The 20,335-nt window shown below is 46.7% G+C and overlaps 1 protein-coding gene across 1 annotated transcript; it reads right to left on the reverse strand.

Annotated features, from left to right (window-relative positions):
* Positions 1-2: 2 nt before the first annotated feature.
* On the reverse strand, positions 3-18,709 carry CFAP263 (cilia and flagella associated protein 263). The gene is made up of 9 exons (XM_035117316.3): positions 18,502-18,709; positions 17,537-17,660; positions 16,543-16,704; positions 7,320-7,475; positions 5,107-5,187; positions 4,349-4,504; positions 2,288-2,395; positions 1,126-1,281; positions 3-329 (listed from the first exon to the last, which is right to left on the reverse strand). The coding sequence occupies exons 1-9, from the start codon at positions 18,651-18,653 to the stop codon at positions 237-239; spliced, it is 1,188 nt and encodes a 395-aa protein (XP_034973207.1). The 5' UTR covers positions 18,654-18,709; the 3' UTR covers positions 3-236.
* Positions 18,710-20,335: the final 1,626 nt, after the last annotated feature.

The raw sequence follows: 20,335 nt of genomic DNA on the forward strand, positions 1-20,335 counted from the left end.
GGTAAATATAGCCAGATATAATGACGACTTATAAAGTAACTCATCACAGGGGAACAGAAAGGGAAAGGGGACAACAACTGCAGGGGTCCTGAGAGCCTGGTGCAAATACCTTGTCAGGAAGAGAAAGCCAAAGAAGACAGAGGAAGCAGGAGGCATGTGCTGCAGGGGCTCATGCTCTCTTCCAAGGCTAGGCAACTGGACCCTTGGTAAAGTGCCTTTGTCCAGCTCTCTCCTTCTCAGTTGCTCGCTTGCTCTGGGATAAGAGCCTGCAGCTGCTGACTAGCCAGCTTTGTCTTGTGCCAAATACTCTGGTAGCTCCGCAAGGCCATCTGTGAGACGGAAGAGGGAAAAGAGGAAAGCAGTAAGAAATTGAACTGGGAGTGAGGGACAGAGAGAGAGACTGAGAAAGAAAACCCAGACCTTGGGGAAGCCAAAGGTCACCTGATGGGTAGTCCAGGGGGAGGGGGACAACTATTGCATGCCTTCTATTTACCCTAAATAACAAATGCTCTCTAAGTTCCTGCCCCTAAGGTGAGTGGAGCAGCTGTTCCTGGCCCTCTCTTGCTTGCTCATCCTCATTCTGCTCCTCTTTTAAATTCAAGGCAAGGAGAAAAAACCACACACGTAAACAGAGAGGCTGCTTCTCCTCCTGCATCTGCACCTTGGAGTAATATCATTTCAGAGTGCTCCAGAAAGCAGCACCCACTATCTGCAGGGCTTATCTATTTCCTGATGCTCTACTGCCACCTTCACAATCCTAGAAAGTTTAAATAAAACCCTGCTCTGCAAACCAGCAAGGGAAAGAACAAGGATAAGAAAGGATATGCCAAAGGCAACAGGTTGAAAGTGGAGTTTTTGTCCATAGCCACATCTCTTCAAGTTCAGGGCTATCCCTACACTGATCCCCAAACTACACTTCCTGCACACAATCTGAACACTCTTTTCCAACAGGGAATTTTACCTCTCTTTAATCTGGTGTTGAGTATAGCAATGGAGCACTTGGCCACATTTTGCCCACATCAGTGCAAAGTTTGTGTTGAGAGGCAGAATAGAGGTGTAACACAGACCTCGCTGTGGTCAACCATGTGGCACAGGTGCCCAGATGTAAGGCCAGCATGCCCATACCTCTGCAATTTCCACCTTCCTCTCCCAGATCTTGATGATGTTCTCCAGTTCATGTACTGCCATCTTCTCATGGACATAGTCAAGGACAGGGGGCACTTTGTACTCTGCCAGTTTTTTCCGTAGCTTCTTGTTCACGACCTCGGCTTTGTCCCGTTCCTATATATATATATATAAAAGGACAAGTATTTCGATGAGAGACTCTCTTTAGTTTTATTTCATTGCATTGTATGGGTGGGGGGTGGGTGGGTGGGAATTTAGATCAGGGAAATGGGAGACAGGGCTAAACATCTCTTCATCCAACATCATTATACCAATCACATTCAGAACCCCCAGTGACTTTTTAAAAGTAAAAATAAAAATGTTTGGAGAGCTGATCACAGATCTTCAGTGTAATATGTAGTTAGACCAGTCATCCCCAAACTTCGGCCCTCCAGATGGACTACAATTCCCATCTTCCCTGACCACTGGTCATGTTAGCTAGGGATCATGGGAGTTGTAGGCCAAAACATCTGGAGGGCCGCAGTTTGGGGATGCCTGAGTTAGACCCTTCACGGGTCCCATACTCTGGGGGAAGCACCTGCAGCTGATGACTGGCCATTTTCATCTGAAGCCAGACATTGCAGGGCTCCCATTGGTAGCCCACCCTATTTTCTGAGTAAGGGAAATAGCTGTTTATCCTGAATGTACAATCCACAGAAGATAAAGATGCACTGAGCCTTTCCTGACATTCTTTCCTTAGTCAGATGACTCCCCCTCTTGATCTACGCAAATAAGCCATTTTCAGTTTGCAACCATTCACACTTTTTTTCCTGAAAATGTGAAAGTTAATGTTTCACATTGTGATAGGTTCATTTCCTGTCCAGGCTTTTCAGCATCACTCATCAAGCAAATTAGTTCCCAGATAATACCATATAAAGTCCTCTCTTAGTGTACTGATTTTTCTTCTGGGATCATTTTTGTTCTACTTTAACTCACAAGCCTGAAAAATCACATGCATTAACAATAAAAAGTAATAAAAATACATTACGTGCCAGTAAACTGGACACTGTTCCCGGCGGCAACACCATCATACACAAATAATCCCAGTAAATCGATCCTGTCATGGTTATTTTAAAACCTTTGCTTGCAGTTAAATAGCTCCTGTGCCTCCCTTCAGTCCTACCTCCTCAACAAGGATGGCCTCATGTTCAATTTTTTCCAGGGACTCCTTTCTCTGGGCAATATCTTTCACCAGGTTTGTAGCCAGGGTCATTGCAGCATAGAGTTTCTTCTGAAATAAAACAAGTTGGTCCAGACTGAGAGGGAAAAGAAGGCTGGATGGCCTGTGTCTACCTAAGCAGAAGGAACTTTCAGAAGGCAGCATCCAGATTTACTTTGCATGTCTGAATGCTACCTGGCCATATGTGGAACAGCTGTAACTGGAAAATGAGGTTTCAGTAGCCAGCACAGACACTAAATCCAGAATGAAAGCATCAGGTATGCTCACAAAATGATTTTCGCCTTTACATAGTTCCATCCTCATTTCAGACATTGTGATATATTGATATATTGCAATGTTTAGCTGGTGGGATTATTCCCTGGGAATAATGCTGAAGTGAAAATGAAGACAGTAGTGCAAAGAAGAGATTTGAAGAGATCCAGAAAAAGAGACTCCTACTGAAAGATGCTCCAGAAGCTTTTGGGAAAGGGCCAAAGCTAAGAGGTTAAAAGCATCTGCTTTGAATGCAGAAAGTTCATGGTTCAACTCCCACTGGAATCTCCAGGAAGGGCCAGGAATGGCCCAAGTCTGAATTCCTGGAGAACTGCTGCCAGTTAGTGTAGAGACAATATGGAGCTAGAGTCTTGTGTCCCTAGGCTCATCCTCCTCTAAGTTTGGCCCAGGATGATATAACCTCCTGGACCAAGTCCCACAGTTTTGATTCTTCTAGGCTCATTTGCACACAGTGGAATCTTCCTTTGGGGTGGGGAAAGCTTTCCATGGTAAGCATAAGGTTTCAGGGACAGTTGTCCCTCTAATTTTGCATTATGCCAAGCCCCCCCCCCATGGCAGCCATTTTGTGCCTGGAGCCCCTAGGATTCTCTCAAAATTCAAAAGGTACCCACTAGTCCAAAATGGTGCCTCTTGCAGGAGATGTGTGAGTGTGAGTGAGAGAGACTCAGTCCTTCTTTAGCTTGCTTCACACTAGACATTTACTGCAGAATAGCCATGCTTTACCAGGGGTACCAACTTGAATAAAATATGGGGGGGCAGGTAAGCCCTGACCCGCAAAATTGATCCCAAGACATGGCTCATGCACACCATTTGAATAGCAATGCCCATCAACTGGGGGGGGGACACGGCCCCCTCAAATATTTTATTGGGAGGGGCCAAAGAGAACTCAGCCCCTAGAAGTTGGCTCCTATGCTTTACACTCATTTTCCACAGGTTTTTGCATGACATCATGTCCCCCATACTCAGTTTTCCCTCTTTTTCTTTTCAGTGCCCAGAACATTCAACTTTTAAAAACCCCAATTCAATAGCACACAATTACCCAAATGAATATACCCCCTTCCTCCACTTCTATTCTTGCTGATTAGATTGTTCTGGCCATTTTCTGGACTGTTGCCATTTCTTTTCCTATGCTCTGTCCCTCTTCTCTAGGAATCAACTTGATCAATTTAACTCTCCCTGTCCAAAAAGCACTGCTTTTATATCAGCACCCCCACCCCCCAATGCAGAGGGCATGGGCGGGCGGGGGGAGACTCATTAATGAGAATACAGTGAGGAGAAGGGAGCATTTAGCCCTCTTGCACAATAGTCCCAGTGAAAACTGTCCTTCCAACATTTGTGGTTGGAGAAAGGACTTGTCCACTTGGATGCAAAGTATCAGATGTCTAGAGGCAGTGTTGCTATTACACTTGGTCTGCCCCAAGGAGTAACCCTAGCAAGCCAGGAAAAGGTGTAGTAAATGAGGCAGAGGTTAGGTTCCAGGTTCCCCTGCCACTGTTTCTGACCACTGGAACTCTGTGCTGCAACGAGGAAAAGCTGTGTTTACCCCTTAGCAGAATAATTGCTGGTTACAGAGCAGAGCTTTGGTCTACAGCAGCACTGTCCCCCTCAGTGGGGAAGTGCAGGCAGTTGGGTCCCAGGTCTCTTCCAGCAGCTATCTTAATCCATGTATGAGGAAAACCAAAGAGCAGGGGAGGGAAGAGAGGGAGAGAGCTGTGGGACTGCTCTACTTACTCTGTAGAAGTTGAGGACCTGGATAGCGTTGCCCACAGTCACCTTCAGTTGCAGCAGCTCCTGGTTTCGCTCATCAATCTTCTCCAGGAACTGGGCATTCTCGATTTTCAGCTGCTGGAAATCCACCTCATGTAGTGCCTCCCCGAGTTCCTCTTTCTGCAGACCAACCAATAACAGTGTGGGTCACTGATCAGGGAGCCCAAGTGTATAGCAGGTTTCTCTGTGTACAGTTCTAGTTGCTTCACCTCAAAAAGGATATTGTAGAGTTGGAAAAGGTTCAGAAAACATCAACCAAGATGATCAAGTGATGGGGCAACTTCCCCGTGAAAGTGTTTGGGACTTTTTAGTTTAGGGAAAATGCATTTAAGAGGTGAAGTGATGTAAGTTTAGAAAGTTATGCATGGCATGGAGAAAGGTAAATGTTTTGCTCCCTCTCTCATAATACTAGAACATCCAATGAAGCTGAAAGTTGGAAGATTCAGGAAATTTAAAAGAAAGCATTTCTTCACATAACGCACAGTTAATCTGTGGAACTCGCTCCCAAAGGAGGCAGTGATAGTCAAATTTGGATGGTTTTAAAAGAGGACATGTTCCAAATGTTGGGTGCTCTTTCTTAATTGATGATTATGGTGTTCGAGTTATGGAGATACTCCTGATCAATGAACAACAACATGGAATGTATAGGACACCAAACAATGGTACACCGAGGCGAGGCTGGCCTGTTGAGATGCACCTTCACAAAATTGCAGTTTACCCACCTGCTTGAGCTGCATTTGCATCTTATTCTTCTGGACTTTCAGGGAATCATTTTTCAAACGAATTTTCTCTTTCAGTACATCCTGAAAAAGAAAGTCACCTAATTTTTTTCTCAGGCTTGCTGCTAAAGTTTGCCTGCGTTTACATGTACTTTATGCATGGCTGGGAGATTAGCACTTACCCTGCAGGCTGTGACCAATCACTCCTGGCGGCAAAGCTCTCCAGAGGAAACTCCCAGGTAATAACAGGGATGCTGCTTTGCCTTGGATCTCACATGTATCCAAATGGAATTGCCTCTCAACTCTAACAAGTGTGAAGACTTTTGAGTTGCACAGAACTCAATTTTAGGCCAAAGAGTTAGGTGCATCTCAGAAGTATTTTGAGCAATTATACAATTGTGTATAATTGTGTATAAACAGCTCTCAACCCTGATGCAGTTAAACTAGAAGGAATGCCAGCTGCTCATTATTATTGCTATTGCCTTGCACAGGCAATGGCCATTCTCTGAAAGATTGAATTGAGGAAAAGTTGATGAAGATCAGAACTGGGACTTCATAGATACAGTTGCCATCTTTTTCATTGGCCCCACTCCTGTGTCTTTACCAGGCTGAAATGTAATATATAACATGTAGAAATGTGGTGAAGCTGGCATGGAGATAGGAGGAGGAGCTTTACCTGTTTTATTTCTGCATGTTAAGGACACAGGTACAGAGTTAGGTATAGTTATTTAATAATAAATATCCATCCTATTTACTGATTCAGCTTTATAATTTCAAGATATGTATTCTATAGCAGTGTTTCTCAACCTTTTTGGGCCAAGGCACAATTGTTCCATGAAAAAAATCTCGAGGCACACCACCATTAAAAAAGTTAAAAAATTTAACTCTGTGCCGCCCTATATTGACTATATAATTATGACTGTAAGAAACACTTGCCAAAAAGATAGTAATTTGTGTCTCACTTAAGATTGTATTTTTAAAGTTTGGTTGTTAATTTAAAAGAAATAGTGAAGCTTTTGTTTCATTAGTTTGATGAATAAAAATGATGTCCTTTTATGATTATGTACTCAATAAATGGGTTTTTTTGGGGGGGGGAATTCCCTGGATGCGTGGCGTACACCTATGCAAAATTGTTTTGCTGGGATTCTCGACAGGAAGTGCTGTGTCATTAATCGAAATGATTTAGCCTGCCTAAAATGAAAATACGTGTTAATATCATGACAGACTTATGCTGAAGAGTTTACTTTTCATCAATAAAAGTTTAAACACACCTACACGGAGTTCAGAGCCCTGCCGAGGGAGGAGGAGGAGGAGCGGACCCAGCGACACACCCGCCCCGCGGCCGCCTGCTTGGATCCCAGCCGGGTGCGCGACGGCAGCCATGGCGGGAGAAGGGCCGCCGGCGGGAGCCGAACACCTGCCTTGACGGCCCCTGGGCGCCCCGTGAGCTGCGCCAGGCTGCCAACGTCGGGAGAAGGAGACCTGGCTGGCAGAGTCAGGAGACCACGAGAGCGTCAGCCCTGCCCCCTCCCACACAGCGCGGACTCCGGCGGGCGCCTCGCGGCCGTCTGGAGGGCGCCGGACGACTCCCGACGTTCGGGAGAAACCACCGGAGTCCACAGCTGCGCTTTGCGCATGCGCAAAGGACTCCCGAACGTCGGGAGTGTCAGCGTCAGCCCCTGCCCCCTCCCACACAGTGCGGCTGTGATGACGGGCGCCTCAGGCGCCGCACGGCTCGGGAGTCGGGCGCAACTGCCGTGGGCGCCGGACGACTGCCACGGGCGCAGCGGCTCGGCGCCCCTGGCAGCCCGGCACCCTGGTGCATTGCGGGCGACAATCGCCCTTCTCGTCACCGCAGGTAGCGGCACACCAGCCAGCGTCTCGCGGCACACTACTGTGCCGCGGAACAGCGGTTGAGAAACGCTGTTCTATAGAATAATAATGCTCTGAAATGGACACATTTCTCAGGAAGTCCTCATCTGAATGGCAAAGATTGTTTAAGGGATCTGAATGTATGCCACTGTTTGGTGGGATCCCACCATGATGTCTACAGGCTACAGCACTCAGTTGCTGGTATCTAACAAAACATGATCACATGCAGGAGGATTAGAGACACCGACTGTCCCACTAACAGGCTGTTTTACCAAGCTTATCAACTGGCTAACAGAGCAAAATGAGAGCAGCTGATGGGACTGCCCAATGTTCTCCCCACTTACCCTGTAGCGTATCCTATCTTCCATGTATCTCAGCACTTTTTCAGAGGCGATGACACTCCCTTTCTTCTTGGTGATGGTTTTGACTATATCTTTGTCAAAGTCCTGCACAGCTTTCTTAATGTCAACTAGGCGGATGTCTGTTTCCTCCAGGACAGCCTGCCAAATTCAGATTGCACCGTCAGTAAAGGAAGGCTGCATGTCATTGATTTGTTCTCATGGAGAACCATGCTGCCCAGCTGCTGCCCTGGGACAAAGTATTGTGTTCTGTAAACCCTTGAGTTAAAAAGGTGGAGACCAGCAGCAAGAAGTAGGTGGCAAACATGAATTGCTTGGCTGTGCTACTCCAGCTGAACTCCTTGCCCAAGACCATTAATTGGTATGACTGTTAATGAACAATGCCTAACTGATTGTAAGATGTCCAGCAATTCTTTATTATTATTTTTTTTTTAAGTTTTTATTGAGGATTTTCTTGGTTTACAAAGGTAATGCAGTCTCATATTTTTTTTTCCATTGTTATACATCAATCTTGCTTGTTGAGACATTAGGAGGAAGGGGGGTAGAGGTGGGTGGGGTGGGTGGGTGGGGTGGGATGCCTATGTTTCTGTTTTCCTAGATATATGTAGGCGTTCAGTGTCAGCGTTGTTTGTGCGGGTTCTCTGTTGTTCGCTTGTACTCCTTTGTTGCCGAGAGAGGATGGGGGTTGGCGTAGGGTGTGGTTGTTCATTTTTGGATGGCTGTGGTGGTCTTTGGTTTCTTGTGTGAGTGGGTTGGGTGGGTGTTTTGGTTAGTTTAACCATATTGATTTGAATGCTGACGGTGGATTTTTGTCATTATCCTGTTGGGCTGTGTAAGTGATGAAGGGGAACCATACTGGGGTGAATGTGTCTTCTTCTGTTTGTCCCCGTGCTAGTTTCAGCTTACTGGTTAGTTTTTCTAGTAGGGCCGTTTCCCATACTACTTGATACCATTGGTCCATGTTTGCTCCTGACAGGTCTTTCCAGTGTCTGGTTATGATGTTTCTGGTTGCTGACAATAGGTGGGTTATGAGTTCTTTGTAATCTGCGTGGGCGTTGTTGTCTTGAAAGATGTTTAATAAGGCCAGTTCTGGGGTGATTTCTAGTACTTGCTTGGTTATCTTACAAATTTCTCTTATGGTTATTGTCCAGAATGATTGGATTTTGGGGCATTCCCACCACATGTGGAGGTATGTTCCTGTGGAGGTGCACCCTCTCCAGCATTTTGGTGGGGTTCCTGGGTGTATTAGTGCTAGTTTTCTTGGGGTTAGGTACCACCTGTAGGTTAGTTTCATGGAGAGTTCTTTTCTTTTTGTTGATATGGATTTGAAGGGGGGTTTAGACCACATTTTGGTCCACTGGGTGGGGTTTATTTCATATCCTATGTCATCCTCCCATTGTTGTTTGATAGCGTTTAGGGGGTTCGTGGGGCTTTTGAGTAGTATTTTGTATATTGCGGATACCAGTCCTTTGCCGTGTCCCTTTGTCGTTAGTAGGAGGTTTTCAAATGTTGTAGGGAGTCTGGTTGCCGCTGATTTTATTGCTGGATTGTTTAGGAGTGTATGGATTTGGTTTTGTGCCAACCAGGGTATTTGGGTGTCTTCTAGTTTGGTTTGTATTTCTTGTGCTGACAGGGGTTTGTTGTTTTTATAGAAGTCGGTTAGGCGATATAGGCCTTTGGTTTGCCAGGTTTTTATTTGGAGGTTTTGTGCTGCATGGTGGAATACTGGGTGGTAGGTCAGGGGAATTAGTGGGGACGGGGTTGGGCACAGTTTGCCTATTTCTGTTTTCCATGCTCTGAACATGGTTTGTGTGTACCTGGTAAGCTTTGTGGGGATTTTCCTTATTTTGTTTGGGAGGAGTGGGTATGCCGTGGTGCTGATATTTTCGATTGTCTCCCTCTCAAGGTGTGTCCATTGTTTTGTCTCATCTTCTAGTATATATGGGATTATATGTCGTATTTGGTTGGCACTGTAATATGCTTGTATGTTGGGGATCCCCCAACCTCCTTCTGAGGTGGGGAGGTGCAGGTATTTGGTGCTTACTCTTGGTTTTTTGTGTGAGAAGATAAAGGAGTGTAGTTTTCGTTGCCATCTTTGAAGCTGGGTTGGGGGTATCCAGATTGGGAGGGTTTGGAATAGGTAGGTTAGTTTCGGGAGGGTGATCATTTTGATCGTGGCTATCTTGTCTGAGAGGGTGAAGTTCATGCTGCTCCATCTCTTTAGGTCTTTGTTTATTTGTTGCCACAGGGGTTTGTAGTTGTGTAGGTATAATTTGTTGAGGTTTTTGGTTATTTGTACCCCTAGATATCTAAATTTGGTATGACAGAGTTTTATCTTGGTGGTGTTGGTGAGTTTTCTTTGAATATGTGGGGGGGTGTTGAAGCACATGGCTTCTGATTTTGTAAAGTTTACTCGTAGTCCCGACACTGTTGCGAAAGTGTTGAGTTCTCTGATTAGGGAAGTTGCAGTGTTTAAGGGATCTGGTGTTGTGACCATTAGGTCGTCAGCGAATAGCCCTAGTTTGTAGGTTCTGCCTTTTATTTCCATTCCCTTGATGTCTGGGGCTGCTCGAATACGTATTGCTAGGGGTTCCAGAGCCAGGATAAAGAGGAAAGGTGACAGTGGGCATCCTTGCTTTGTGCCTCTTTGGATTACTATGGTATTTGAGTCCATGTTATTGATTCTGCATTTTGCTGAGGCTTGGGAGTATATTTGCTTTAGAGTTTGTAGGAAATTGGGGCCGAATCTCATGCTATTTAGTACTTCTAGTAGGTATTTCCACTCTAAGCAGTCGAACGCTTTGAGGATGTCTAGTGACATGATTGTTAGTGGGAGTTTAGTTGCCTTGCTATGTTCAATCAGGTTCAGTAGTTTCCTGATAGGGTCTGTAATGTTGCGACCGGGGACGAAGCCAGTCTGGTCTGGGGCTATTAGTTTGGATAGGAATGTTTTTAGGCGGTTGGCCAAGATTGATGTGAATATCTTGTAGTCTTGGTTTATTAGTGAGATCGGGCGGTATGATTCTGCTTTGAGGCTGTCCTTCAGGGGTTTTGGGATGGAGATTATTTTGGAGTGTGTCCAGGTTTGGGGGATGGATTTTCCTTTCATGATGTCGTTAAATAGGCGTGTCATGTACGGCATTAGGGGTTCTTTGAATTTCTTATAGAATTCTGTTGTGAAGCCGTCTGGACCTGGGGCTTTGTGTGGTTTCAGGTTTTTGAGGACTGTGTCTATTTCTTCTGGGGTGATAGGGCTGTCCATGAATTCCTGTTCTTCCTCGGTTAAGGTAGGCATGGTCAGTCCTGCTAGGAATTGTCTGATTTCCTTCTCTGATGGGTTATGGGAGGTGTATAGGATGGAGTAGAATTCTGCAAATTCTGAAGTTATTTCTTTAGGGGAGAATGTTATGTTGCCATCTTTTTTGGTGATGCAGTGTATTCTTGTTTTGAGTGCTTTTTTCCTACATCTGTTCGCTAATAGTCTGGAGTTTTTCCCCCCGTGTTCGTAGAAGCGTTGCTTAGAGTATAAGATGTTGATCATTGTTTTATTGATTTCTAGGGAGTCTATTTCTCTTCTTTTTTGTTCTATAAGTTTAAGTATTTTTTTAGAACCTGTTTGTTTGTAGCGAGATGAGAGAATGTTGATGTCTTGTTCTATCTTATTGATTTTTGAAGAGGTTTGTTTTTTGAGGAGTGCTTTTTCTTTTATGCACACTCCTCTGGTGACCGCTTTCATTGCGTCCCATAAGAGGGGGGTTGATGTATTGTCTACATCGTTTTCCTTGAAGTAGTCCTGGAGAGTTTTTGTGAGCCTCTCTCTAATTTCTTTGTTTGTAGTTAGGATGGGACTGAAGGACCATGATGGGGTGGTTTGCGTTCCCTCTCCTATTCTAATAGTGGCTTCTACTGGGGCGTGGTCTGTGATTTTGATGTTGCCTATGTTTGTTGATTCTACTAGAGGGATCAGGCCCTGTGTGAGCAGAATGCTGTCCAGTCTGGACCTTGTGCCATGGCGTCCAGATTGGAATGTATGAGTGGTGTCTCCTGGGTTTTTTGCACCCCAAATGTCATAGAGACCCCTGTTTTTTAGCATTTTTAGTAATTTATAAGAGTCCCTATTTATTGGGGGAGTTTTTTTGAGGAGGTTTGCCCGTGAGGTTGTAGGGTGAGTGTCTTTCAGGGATATGCCTTTCATATTTAGGTTGAGGTCACCTCCCAGGATTGCTTCCCCTTCCGTGAAGGAGAGGAATTTGTTTAGTGTCTTTTGGAAGAAGTCTAGTTGTTTCGAATTTGGGGCGTATATAGAGCCTATTGTCAGTTTAGTTTTGCCGTCTAGTGCCCCTTTGACAAAGATGAATCTGCCTCTTTTGTCCTTTAGGATTGTTGTGGCTTTAAAGGTCTCTACTGAGTATCACTGCTACCCCTCGGGCTTTTCCTGAGCCGTTTGCCACCCACTGTTGACTGAAGCGGGGGTCGTTCAGGAGTTTGCTCCCTTTGGGTGGATTGTGTATTTCTTGTAGAAAGGTGATGTGTGGTTTCATGGAGTTTATGTATGTGGTGATGCGTTTTCTTTTGATGGGGTTTCCCAACCCCCTCACATTTAGTGTAATTGCTTTTAAGTTAGCCATCTTGCTTCTCTGTTGTGTAGGGTGATTACTTGCCAACCCGTCCGGGTCGTCCTGCCTCTCTCCTTGTGTTGTTTGGAGAACCACTGGAGTTGCGCTGACCTAGGGTGTGTTGGGTAGGGGAATAGTGGGGTTGGAGTTAGATTTGGGTTGAGGGGTGGAGGGTAGGTTGTAGAGGGTTTCCTATATGTAGTCATATAGGCGTTTGTTGGGGGAGTTTTGGACCTTTTGGCGATTAGCCGTTTGGTCCTGGGTCTCAGCTGGTGTGTGGGGGCATGTACAAGAACAAGCCGGCCCCCTTGTCTTTTGTGAAGGGAGGTGTCCAGCGAGACGATTTGAGGCGTCTTTGTGACGCCAATGACTTGTATGAGGTTCAAAGGCGATGTTGCCCGTGAAAACAGCAACATCTTTTGGGGTGTGTGTGTATTGGTACGCTCTAGTGCCACCGTTTTGTAGGTTAGGTATCAAATTTTGCCTGATTTTGGGTTGTGTTTTGAACGTTGTACGGGTTGGTTTTTCCTAGTGTGACTGAGGGGGGTAATGAGGGTGTGGGTTGTCGGGTGGTGGGAATGTAGTCGGGGTTGTCTGGACTGGTGTTGGGGGGTTTTCTGTGGGGATGTGGTGTTAGTGGGGGGGGTGCTGTTGTTAGCTAATTTTGTAGCTTAGGGAGGGAGGGGAGAAGGGAGGGGGAATCACCAGTCCTGCGATTTGGGATGTATTCCGGTTGCTTCATTGGGTGTTGTTGTTGTTGTAGTTGTTGTTCCTCTGTGAAGAGTAGATCTGGGTGATCTTGGTCTGGTTTCTAGTGCTGACTCCTCGGCGGGGTGATTCTGTGCGTGTCCGTCTTTGGTTGTATTGATACGTCTTGTTGGGTCGCTTTCGTTGCCTTCCTTTTCGTTCCACTCTTGTCCATTTGTTTGCTGTTGTTTCATTGCCGTGGTCCTGATCCTGGCTGTTGCTTGGTGAGTCTTCCTGTTGCTCTTCCGGTGGAAGGTCAATTCCGAGGTCTTCCAGTAGTTGCTTGGCTTCTGGTACGTTGGTTGCCATGTGTTGTGTTGTGCTGGTTGTTACGATGAGGCGGAAGGGGAAGCCCCATCGGTATTTGTAACCTGCTTGCAGGATGCGCTGGGTGTATGGGCGTAAGTTTTTCCTCCGTTTTAGGGTGTCTTGTGATAGATCTTGGAAGGCCGATATGTTGTTTCCTTTGTATTGGAGGTTGTTTGAGTTTCTGAGGTTATTCCAAACCTCTTCTTTCTTCCTGTAGCGCGCAAAGCATACGATGATGTCTCTGGGGGGGGAGTCAGCTTTCGGCTTGGCTCGTAGGGCTCTGTGAGCCCTTTCCAGGTCGTGTATCTCGAGCTTCAGACCTGGGATTGTGTTTTTCAGCCAGCCTACAATTAGGTCGGCTGGACTTCTCTCTTCTGCATTTTCGGGGAAGTTGCGAAAGCGGATATTGCAGCGTCTGCTTCGATCTTCCAGGTCCGCTTGTTTGATTCTCATTTCTTCATTTTCTGTTTCCAGTTTGTTCAGTTTTTCTTTCATGAGTGTGTTTTCCTCCTGGTACTGTTCTATTATTCTCTCCTGCGATTGATTTTTGTTCTCTAGGTCTATCACTTTGGAGGTCAGCTCATTGATAAGAGCCTTCAGGGGGGTCACTGCGGTTTCTACTGCGGCTTGCAGTGCTGTTTTTAGTCTCTTTTCCATTTCTATCATTTCTTCTCTCATTTCATTTAGCGTTGCTGGGTGATCGGTTCCTTGGTGGGGTTGTGCGGCTTCGGCATGATTCGCCATCTCTTTGGTTGATGTCTCCTCGGTCTCTTTGCTGGTTTTGGTTTGGGGCTTGAGGTCTGCTTGGTTTCTTTTTGTGGTGTGATGTGTTGTGGTCAAGACTTGTGGCGTTGGTGGGTTTTGTTGTTGTTGTTGTTGAGTTGGTCAGGCGATGTTGATTGGTGGCTTTGGCAGAGCGTTTGGTTTAGGCAGCCATTTGAGTTACTTCCTGGCTGTGGCTTAGGAACTGCTTTAAGGTTTCTGTGTTCGTCTCAGTAGCGTCGCCGGGTTGGGGGGCGAGTAACTGGACTGATGGTGGTTAAAGTAGAGTGAGATGAGATGGAGGCGGAAAGAGAGTGAGGGAGAGGGAGAGAGAGGAAAAGGAGAGAGGAATAAGGAGGGGAAAAGGAACGAAGGAGGGAGGGAAGGAAGGGAGGAAGGAAGGAAAGAAAGAAGGAGGGAAAGAAAAGGAGAGGAGAAGATAGGGGTGGAAGGAAGGGAGAGGGTTTAGGCAGCGTTTTGTTGTTGTTGTTTTTAAGTTTAGTTGTTTTTTAGTTGGTTTTCCTCTTTTTTCCTCTTGGTTGGTGTAGGGGGTGGGGGAAGTGAATAAAGGAAAAGAGAGTGAAGATTATACAGGGGAAGGGAGAGGGAAGGAGAAGAGCAGGGGGACAACTGAGCAGGCAAATATGCTGTTGATATGGATAAGATCTGGATGCGGGGAGGGGGTTAGAGGAGGGAAATATGTGTATGTGGGATTAAGTAAAATGAAGTAAAGTAAGCGTTAAAAAAGATGAAAGAAGAGTCTGGATAGATAACACTTTAAAAAATGAGATGAAAATAAGGTAAAAGATAAAATAAAATGAGGGTGAGGATAGGAGTACCAATATGTAAGAGGGAAAATAGAGAGCCAGGGGACGTGGTGTCCTCCCAGGGGGTGGCTTTTTCTTGGTGCGCCAGTGGTTGCGGAGGTAGGCCTAGGCTGGGCCAGCTATTTTATGTGCCCTTCTTCTGCCTCTTTCTCCTCTTCCTCTCCTCTCCCCCCTCTCCCTCCTTCCCACTTGGTAGCTGTGGTTCTGGAGTATAGGTTTGGGTTTTCACCTGGGGGGGGGAGCAGTGCGATGGAGGCCTTGGTGGTGGTAGCAGCGACTATGGCCGTAGGGGGTAGGGGGGTTTCCGGGGGGGGGGTTCTTCCCCCTCGTTTGGCTTGTGGGTGGCGAGGGGTCCTCTTCTCCCTTTTCCCTTCCCCCCCCTCTCTCCTCTCCCTTCACCTTTCTGTTTCTTCCTCCTTGGGGTTTGATGCGGTGGCGGCGGCAGCGACGATGGGGGTGGTGTGCTCTTCTGCTTCTGGCGCGCCGGTGCCTAGCAAGGCTCCCCGTTGCGGCGGCGCAGAAGCTATTGGGTCAGGGCCTTTCTCTCCGGGGGGGGGGGGTCTTTCTCCTTCTTCTCCCCCTCTGGGGTGTCTGATGTAGCGGTGGCAGTGGCCGCGGCCGTGAGGCAGGCCCTCTCCGGGTCGCCACGTGGAGGGCGGTCAGAGGCCTCGGGGTCTCCGGATCTCGCCCGGTTGCTGGTCTGGAGCTCCCGACTGGAGCTCCCGTCTTCGGCCCGGCAGGCCCGCGGGGGAGCCTCAGCGGCTCTCCGCTCGATCCGCCGGGTGTCTCCGACACCCGCGCGGCTGTTGCTGGGGCCGTGGGTCCAGCAATTCTTTATTTACATCAATTATATGCTGCCTTTCTGCCAAGGCACCCAAGTTGTTGTTTTTAGTATTTTGACATTGCAATCCAACACATGATATAAAATTTAAAGTTGCCTATGAGTGGGTGAGTCCAATGGCAGCAGGCACTGATGTTTCCTGTCTCTCTTGCTTCCCCCCTTTCCTTCCCACAGGGCAGATGGTGCAGGCCCATATAATGTTTTTGTCTATCTCCCTTGCTCAGTTCCCACCTTGAAAGTCACACTCCATTGGAAAAGCTTTCCAAACCTGACCATGTTATTGCAACTGATAATCTTGGAACTAACCCTAATTGGGCTCCCCAAACTCCATGCATAAGAGCCTGTGTGAGCAAATGACACTGTCAAGTACTTCAGCTGTATTTCTCATGCCACAGCTCCTGCTTTGTTTATAGTACTGAAATAATGAATGAGGAAAAGAAGGATTTTATTGGCAGAAAAATTAAGCAGCCACCCACTCTGGCCAGCTATGCACCCCAAGTTTAAATATCCAGAAAAGAGACATTTAACCCAAGTTTTAGCTCTTCAGCATCTATTTTAACATACACAAAAGAGAAATATTCTGAGATTCTGCAAGAGGCAGCCTGGCATGTATCTTCCCAATCAACAGCAAAACTGACAGTTTTTTAAAAGGCACATCCTCCCCTTAACTATGGCTTTTATAAGCCCGCAGCTCCTTGGAGTGTCCATAAATTGGTGTTTTTAAGCCTTTCCCAAAGTACTACTGCACAGAAACGTATGACAAGATCAGCGCTAAATCCAAGAAAATTCAGGGGATCTTGAAGCTCAGTGTTTTAATGTTATCAAGTGCCATCATTTCCTGCCTTCTGCTTCTCAATAAGACCACTTGTCTACAGCCTTGACTAAATGAACTACCTTTGGATTATAAATTTGATTGGTAGAAAAGTGCCTCTTCACCTGAATCACCAGATACTGCTGAGTGGGCCAAAAATGGTATACCACTGCTCACTGTTACTAAATTTGACCTGGCATGAACAGGTGCCTCAATGAGGAGAAATCACACACTTCAGTACAGCGATACCACACAATGTGCCTCTTCCTATCCCAGAGCAGATGGACAACTATACCAGGTAGTTCTGCAAGAGCCTTTCTGAGTTCTCCTTTAACCTCTGAACGTCTTCCTTTGTCTCCTCCAGCTCCCGTTGTGCTATGTCACATTTCTGTTCCACCGTCAGACCCACCAGGCGATCTGCTGTTAACCGGGCTTTAGATTTGCGCCTGCCTCGTGCCTAGAAACAAAATGATTGCAAGATAGCAGCACACAGCTCTACATAAAAAGCCACAAAAGGTGCAACTGAACTCTAGAATTTACCATTTGTTTCTTCTTTTCCCCCTTTATGAATATTAATAAGTGATATGCTTTGTTAGGTGTCTTAGATGAAATTTGTGGTGAATTGGATACAAGACAGATTGGCAGCCTGATATTAATAATAACAATAAAATATTGTTAGTATTATATTTATTTGTTGCTTATTACAAAAAAGTCTCAAAGCAACTTACAATTATAAAAGCATGCATGATACAAAATTCAAAATAAATAAAAAAGATAAAAGAACATTAGTTGACTAAAAGTACTCATCCTATAATAAAAAGGACAAATCATAACCTAACCTACTAAATGATGAACATCAATTAAGAACAAAATGCCTGGATGAAAAGGAATGTGGTCTAAATATAGGTAGTGATGGAACTTGGTACATTTCTCTGGGGAGAGCATTCCACACTTGCGAGCCACCTCTGAGAAGGCCCAATCTTGTGCTGGCACCCTCTGCCCTTCCATTGGAGCAGGGCTTCAGATGACATCAAGGGCTTCAGATGACAAGTGCAGGGTCTGAGTAGGTCCATGCAGGTAGAAGCAGTTCCTAAGGTAGTGGGGACCTGAGCCACCTAAGGCTTTATAGGACAAAAACAGCATTTTAAATTCAGGGTCTGCTTCTCATCCACACTCTGGGCCAGTTAAGCTTCAGGAAAGGACATGGGAGCCGACTCTTTGCACCATCAAAACCACAAATACTGTCACAACAGCTATACCAGTATCTGTAAAATAATCCCATAACTTACAAGTTGTGCTTGTCCCATGTCCATAAAGGAGCCAAACTTTTCCAGCAACAAGTCCCTTGGCTCAAGCCGATTGAAAGTCTTCTCAAACATTGTTGTCTCGAGTTTGAGCATGGCATTGTCATGGCTGAAGGTAGATGAAAGATTAGGTGAGCAAACCCAGTGGTTCATGTGAGCAATGCATGTCGCAAACCAAAAGGGATAACAACAGCATCCATTAAGGCAAAATCCTCAAGCTGCAATCTATGGTAACCTGCTCCTTAGAGAGGGGGGGTATACTGTATAACTTTTGCACCACTCTGAGGGTTCCATTTGAGGTAAAGCAGCAATAAATTATGGAACAATAACTACCTGAGAAAGTAGAAAGTATCTGAAGAAGTGTGCATGCACACGAAAGCTCATACCAAAATAAAAACTTAGTTGGTCTTTAAGGTGCTACTGAAGGAATTTTTTTATTTTGCTTCGACTCAGACCAACACGGCTACCTACCTGTACCTGAGAAAAGTTTTAAAGCTTACTCTTTAAAACAGGCCAGCAAACTCTTATAGCAGGGGGTCGGTCCATTGTCCCTCAGACCTTTGGGGGGGACAGGACTATATTTTGAAGAAGAAAAAAAGAACGAATTCCTACGCCCCACAAATAACCCAGAGATGCATTTTAAATAAAAGCACACATTCTACTCATGTAAAAACACCAGGCAGGCTCTACAAATAACCCAGAGATGCATTTTACATAAAAGGACACATTCTACTCATGTAAAAACACGCTGATGCCTGGACCGTCCGCGGGCCGGATTTAGAAGGCGATTGGGGGAGACCCGCGCCGCCCCAGGGTAGGTCGTTCCCTTTGCCCACAGGGATGGCTGCCAGCCAGTGGCGGGGAAGGAAAGGGGGTGTTTTTGAGGGGCCCCAAGCGGGTGTACGTTGGAGGAAGAGCCGGAGCCGCCGCGCGGGTTCTTCTCGCCGCACCTGACTTCCTCCACCAAGCAGACCAGTTGGTGAATGGAGTACTGGGCCAGGTCCTGGTGCAGCTCCTCGCTCAGCTCCCGCGACTCGCCCGTGTGGACGCTGTCGCGCTCCGACTCCTCGTCCGCCATGGCCGTGGACTGCGAGGTCGCCATAACAACGCGGCACAGGCCCTGCAGGCCGCCCGACCGCGCCTCCTTCTCCTCTTCCTGGTCCGGCCTTCCAGGAGGGGTCGCGTCATCGCGGGCGGCCAGCCGCCGCGCCTCGCGACCGAGACAAGGAGGCTGCTGGGCGGGGGAATAATCCTCGGCAAGCGGCGCGTCCAGGCCCCGAAAGGGAGGAGGAGGGAGCGGTGACCCGCGACTGGCACGGACAGCTCCAGCCCCACTTCGCGGGGCTTCACCTAATCCCCGGACTATGGCACGGCGGGCGAGTTTGGCGCTGACTCGCGGGCAGCTTGCTCCCTCGCTCCGGCGGCGGCTTCATGCCCGAGGCGGGCACGTAACCCGGGGGCCGAGAGCACAGTGGTTGCTTCCTGCGCGCCCGGTCAGAAGCAGCAGCCGGACTCGATTTTCGGGCATGCGAAGCCAGCCTTTGCGGTGCTGAAGGTGTTGTCCAGCTATGCTTATTCTGTTTATGCCTCGCTTCCCAAACAGAAAAGCCCTGCAGTAAGCATAGATACGGAGTGTCGTCGCTCTCGCACCAGCGGCCTAGCAATAAAAGCCTCTTGACCTACATTGCAAGACGGTCGGGAAAAGATTCCGACTCCCCCGACTCGCCTGCTCTGAGAATCATGGCAGTGGGCAACACTGGAAGGCTAGTCTGTGGCAAGCACACGTGTTTATTAAAAAAAACACACACATTAGCATGTTCTTTATATACTGCCTTTCATCAAAATATGTTCCAAGGCGATTTACAACGCTGGAACAGGGGAAAAAGCGAAAAAAGAAAAACAGTACACAGTATGCCTTCCCAACTTACTGCTCCTCCAGATGTTTTGGACCGCAACTTGCATCACGGCCGGACGCTAGCCTACGATTGAGAGCTGTAGTTCAAAACATCTGGAAGGGCGCCTGTTCGAGCAAGCCATAAGACCTCCTTCAGCATCAATATCAGCATTATGAATAGTAATAATAATACAATTTATATCTCACCGTTCCTCCCCGAGCAGCACAGGGCAGCAAAGATAACCAGGCTGATTAAACATTCTTTGGCCTTTTAAATGCGTTGTGGGGGCGTTGTTATCGGTTTGCTTTTATTTTATTATGTATTTTGTGTTCTCATTTTGTAGTTTTATGTTGTGAACCGCCCTGTGATCTTTGGATGAAGGGCACTATACAAATTTCATAAATAAGAAAATAAGAAAAGAGATATTGAAAATTAAAAACAAAAACATTCTAAAAGAAATTACGGTTAAAAGCATACTACTGTTATGAAAAATGTACCCCAAAATGCGTTGCCTTTTAAGAAGGACAGACGCGGGTCGGAAGCTCCAAAATTTGCACTAAGTTCAGCTCCGCCGGGAAAATGACAGAGACCACACGATGCTGTCAGGAAAAACAAACTGATCCTTTTATTACAGAAAAGAAAGAACTACAGCTGTAGGGTCCCTGCCTCTGGAAAGAAGGAAGGACCCCGGAAAATGGTGAAGTCCCTTTTTATACCCCCCTGTCCCTGCATGAAAATCCCTGGACTGGGAGGGAGGGGAAGGAGAAGGAGGATGGGTGGCAGTGAGTATTCTTTTCACATGGCGAGATGTCAATCGCTCTCCTCCTGTTGTTGATGGTGTTTTCCTTTGTTTGGCCGGAGGGGCAATCAGGCGAGATGGGTGCAGAGG

Source organism: Zootoca vivipara, chromosome 6, assembly GCF_965207765.1.
Source record: "Zootoca vivipara chromosome 6, rZooViv2.hap1.1, whole genome shotgun sequence".
NCBI classification, from domain to species: domain Eukaryota; kingdom Metazoa; phylum Chordata; class Lepidosauria; order Squamata; family Lacertidae; genus Zootoca; species Zootoca vivipara.

What these genes read in the sequence shown, in the direction of transcription:
- CFAP263 (XM_035117316.3), bottom strand. Translation starts at nt 18,653, where the DNA reads ATGGCGACCTCGCAGTCCACGGCCATGGCGGACGAGGAGTCGGAGCGC. An exon ending in AAGATAGGATACGCTACAGG is followed by an intron (nt 5,188 to 7,319) that starts GTAAGTGGGGAG and finishes TTTCTTTTTCAG; the next exon opens with GATGTACTGAAAGAGAAAAT. An exon ending in AGGCCATCCTTGTTGAGGAG is followed by an intron (nt 1,282 to 2,287) that starts GTAGGACTGAAG and finishes ATATATATATAG; the next exon opens with GAACGGGACAAAGCCGAGGT.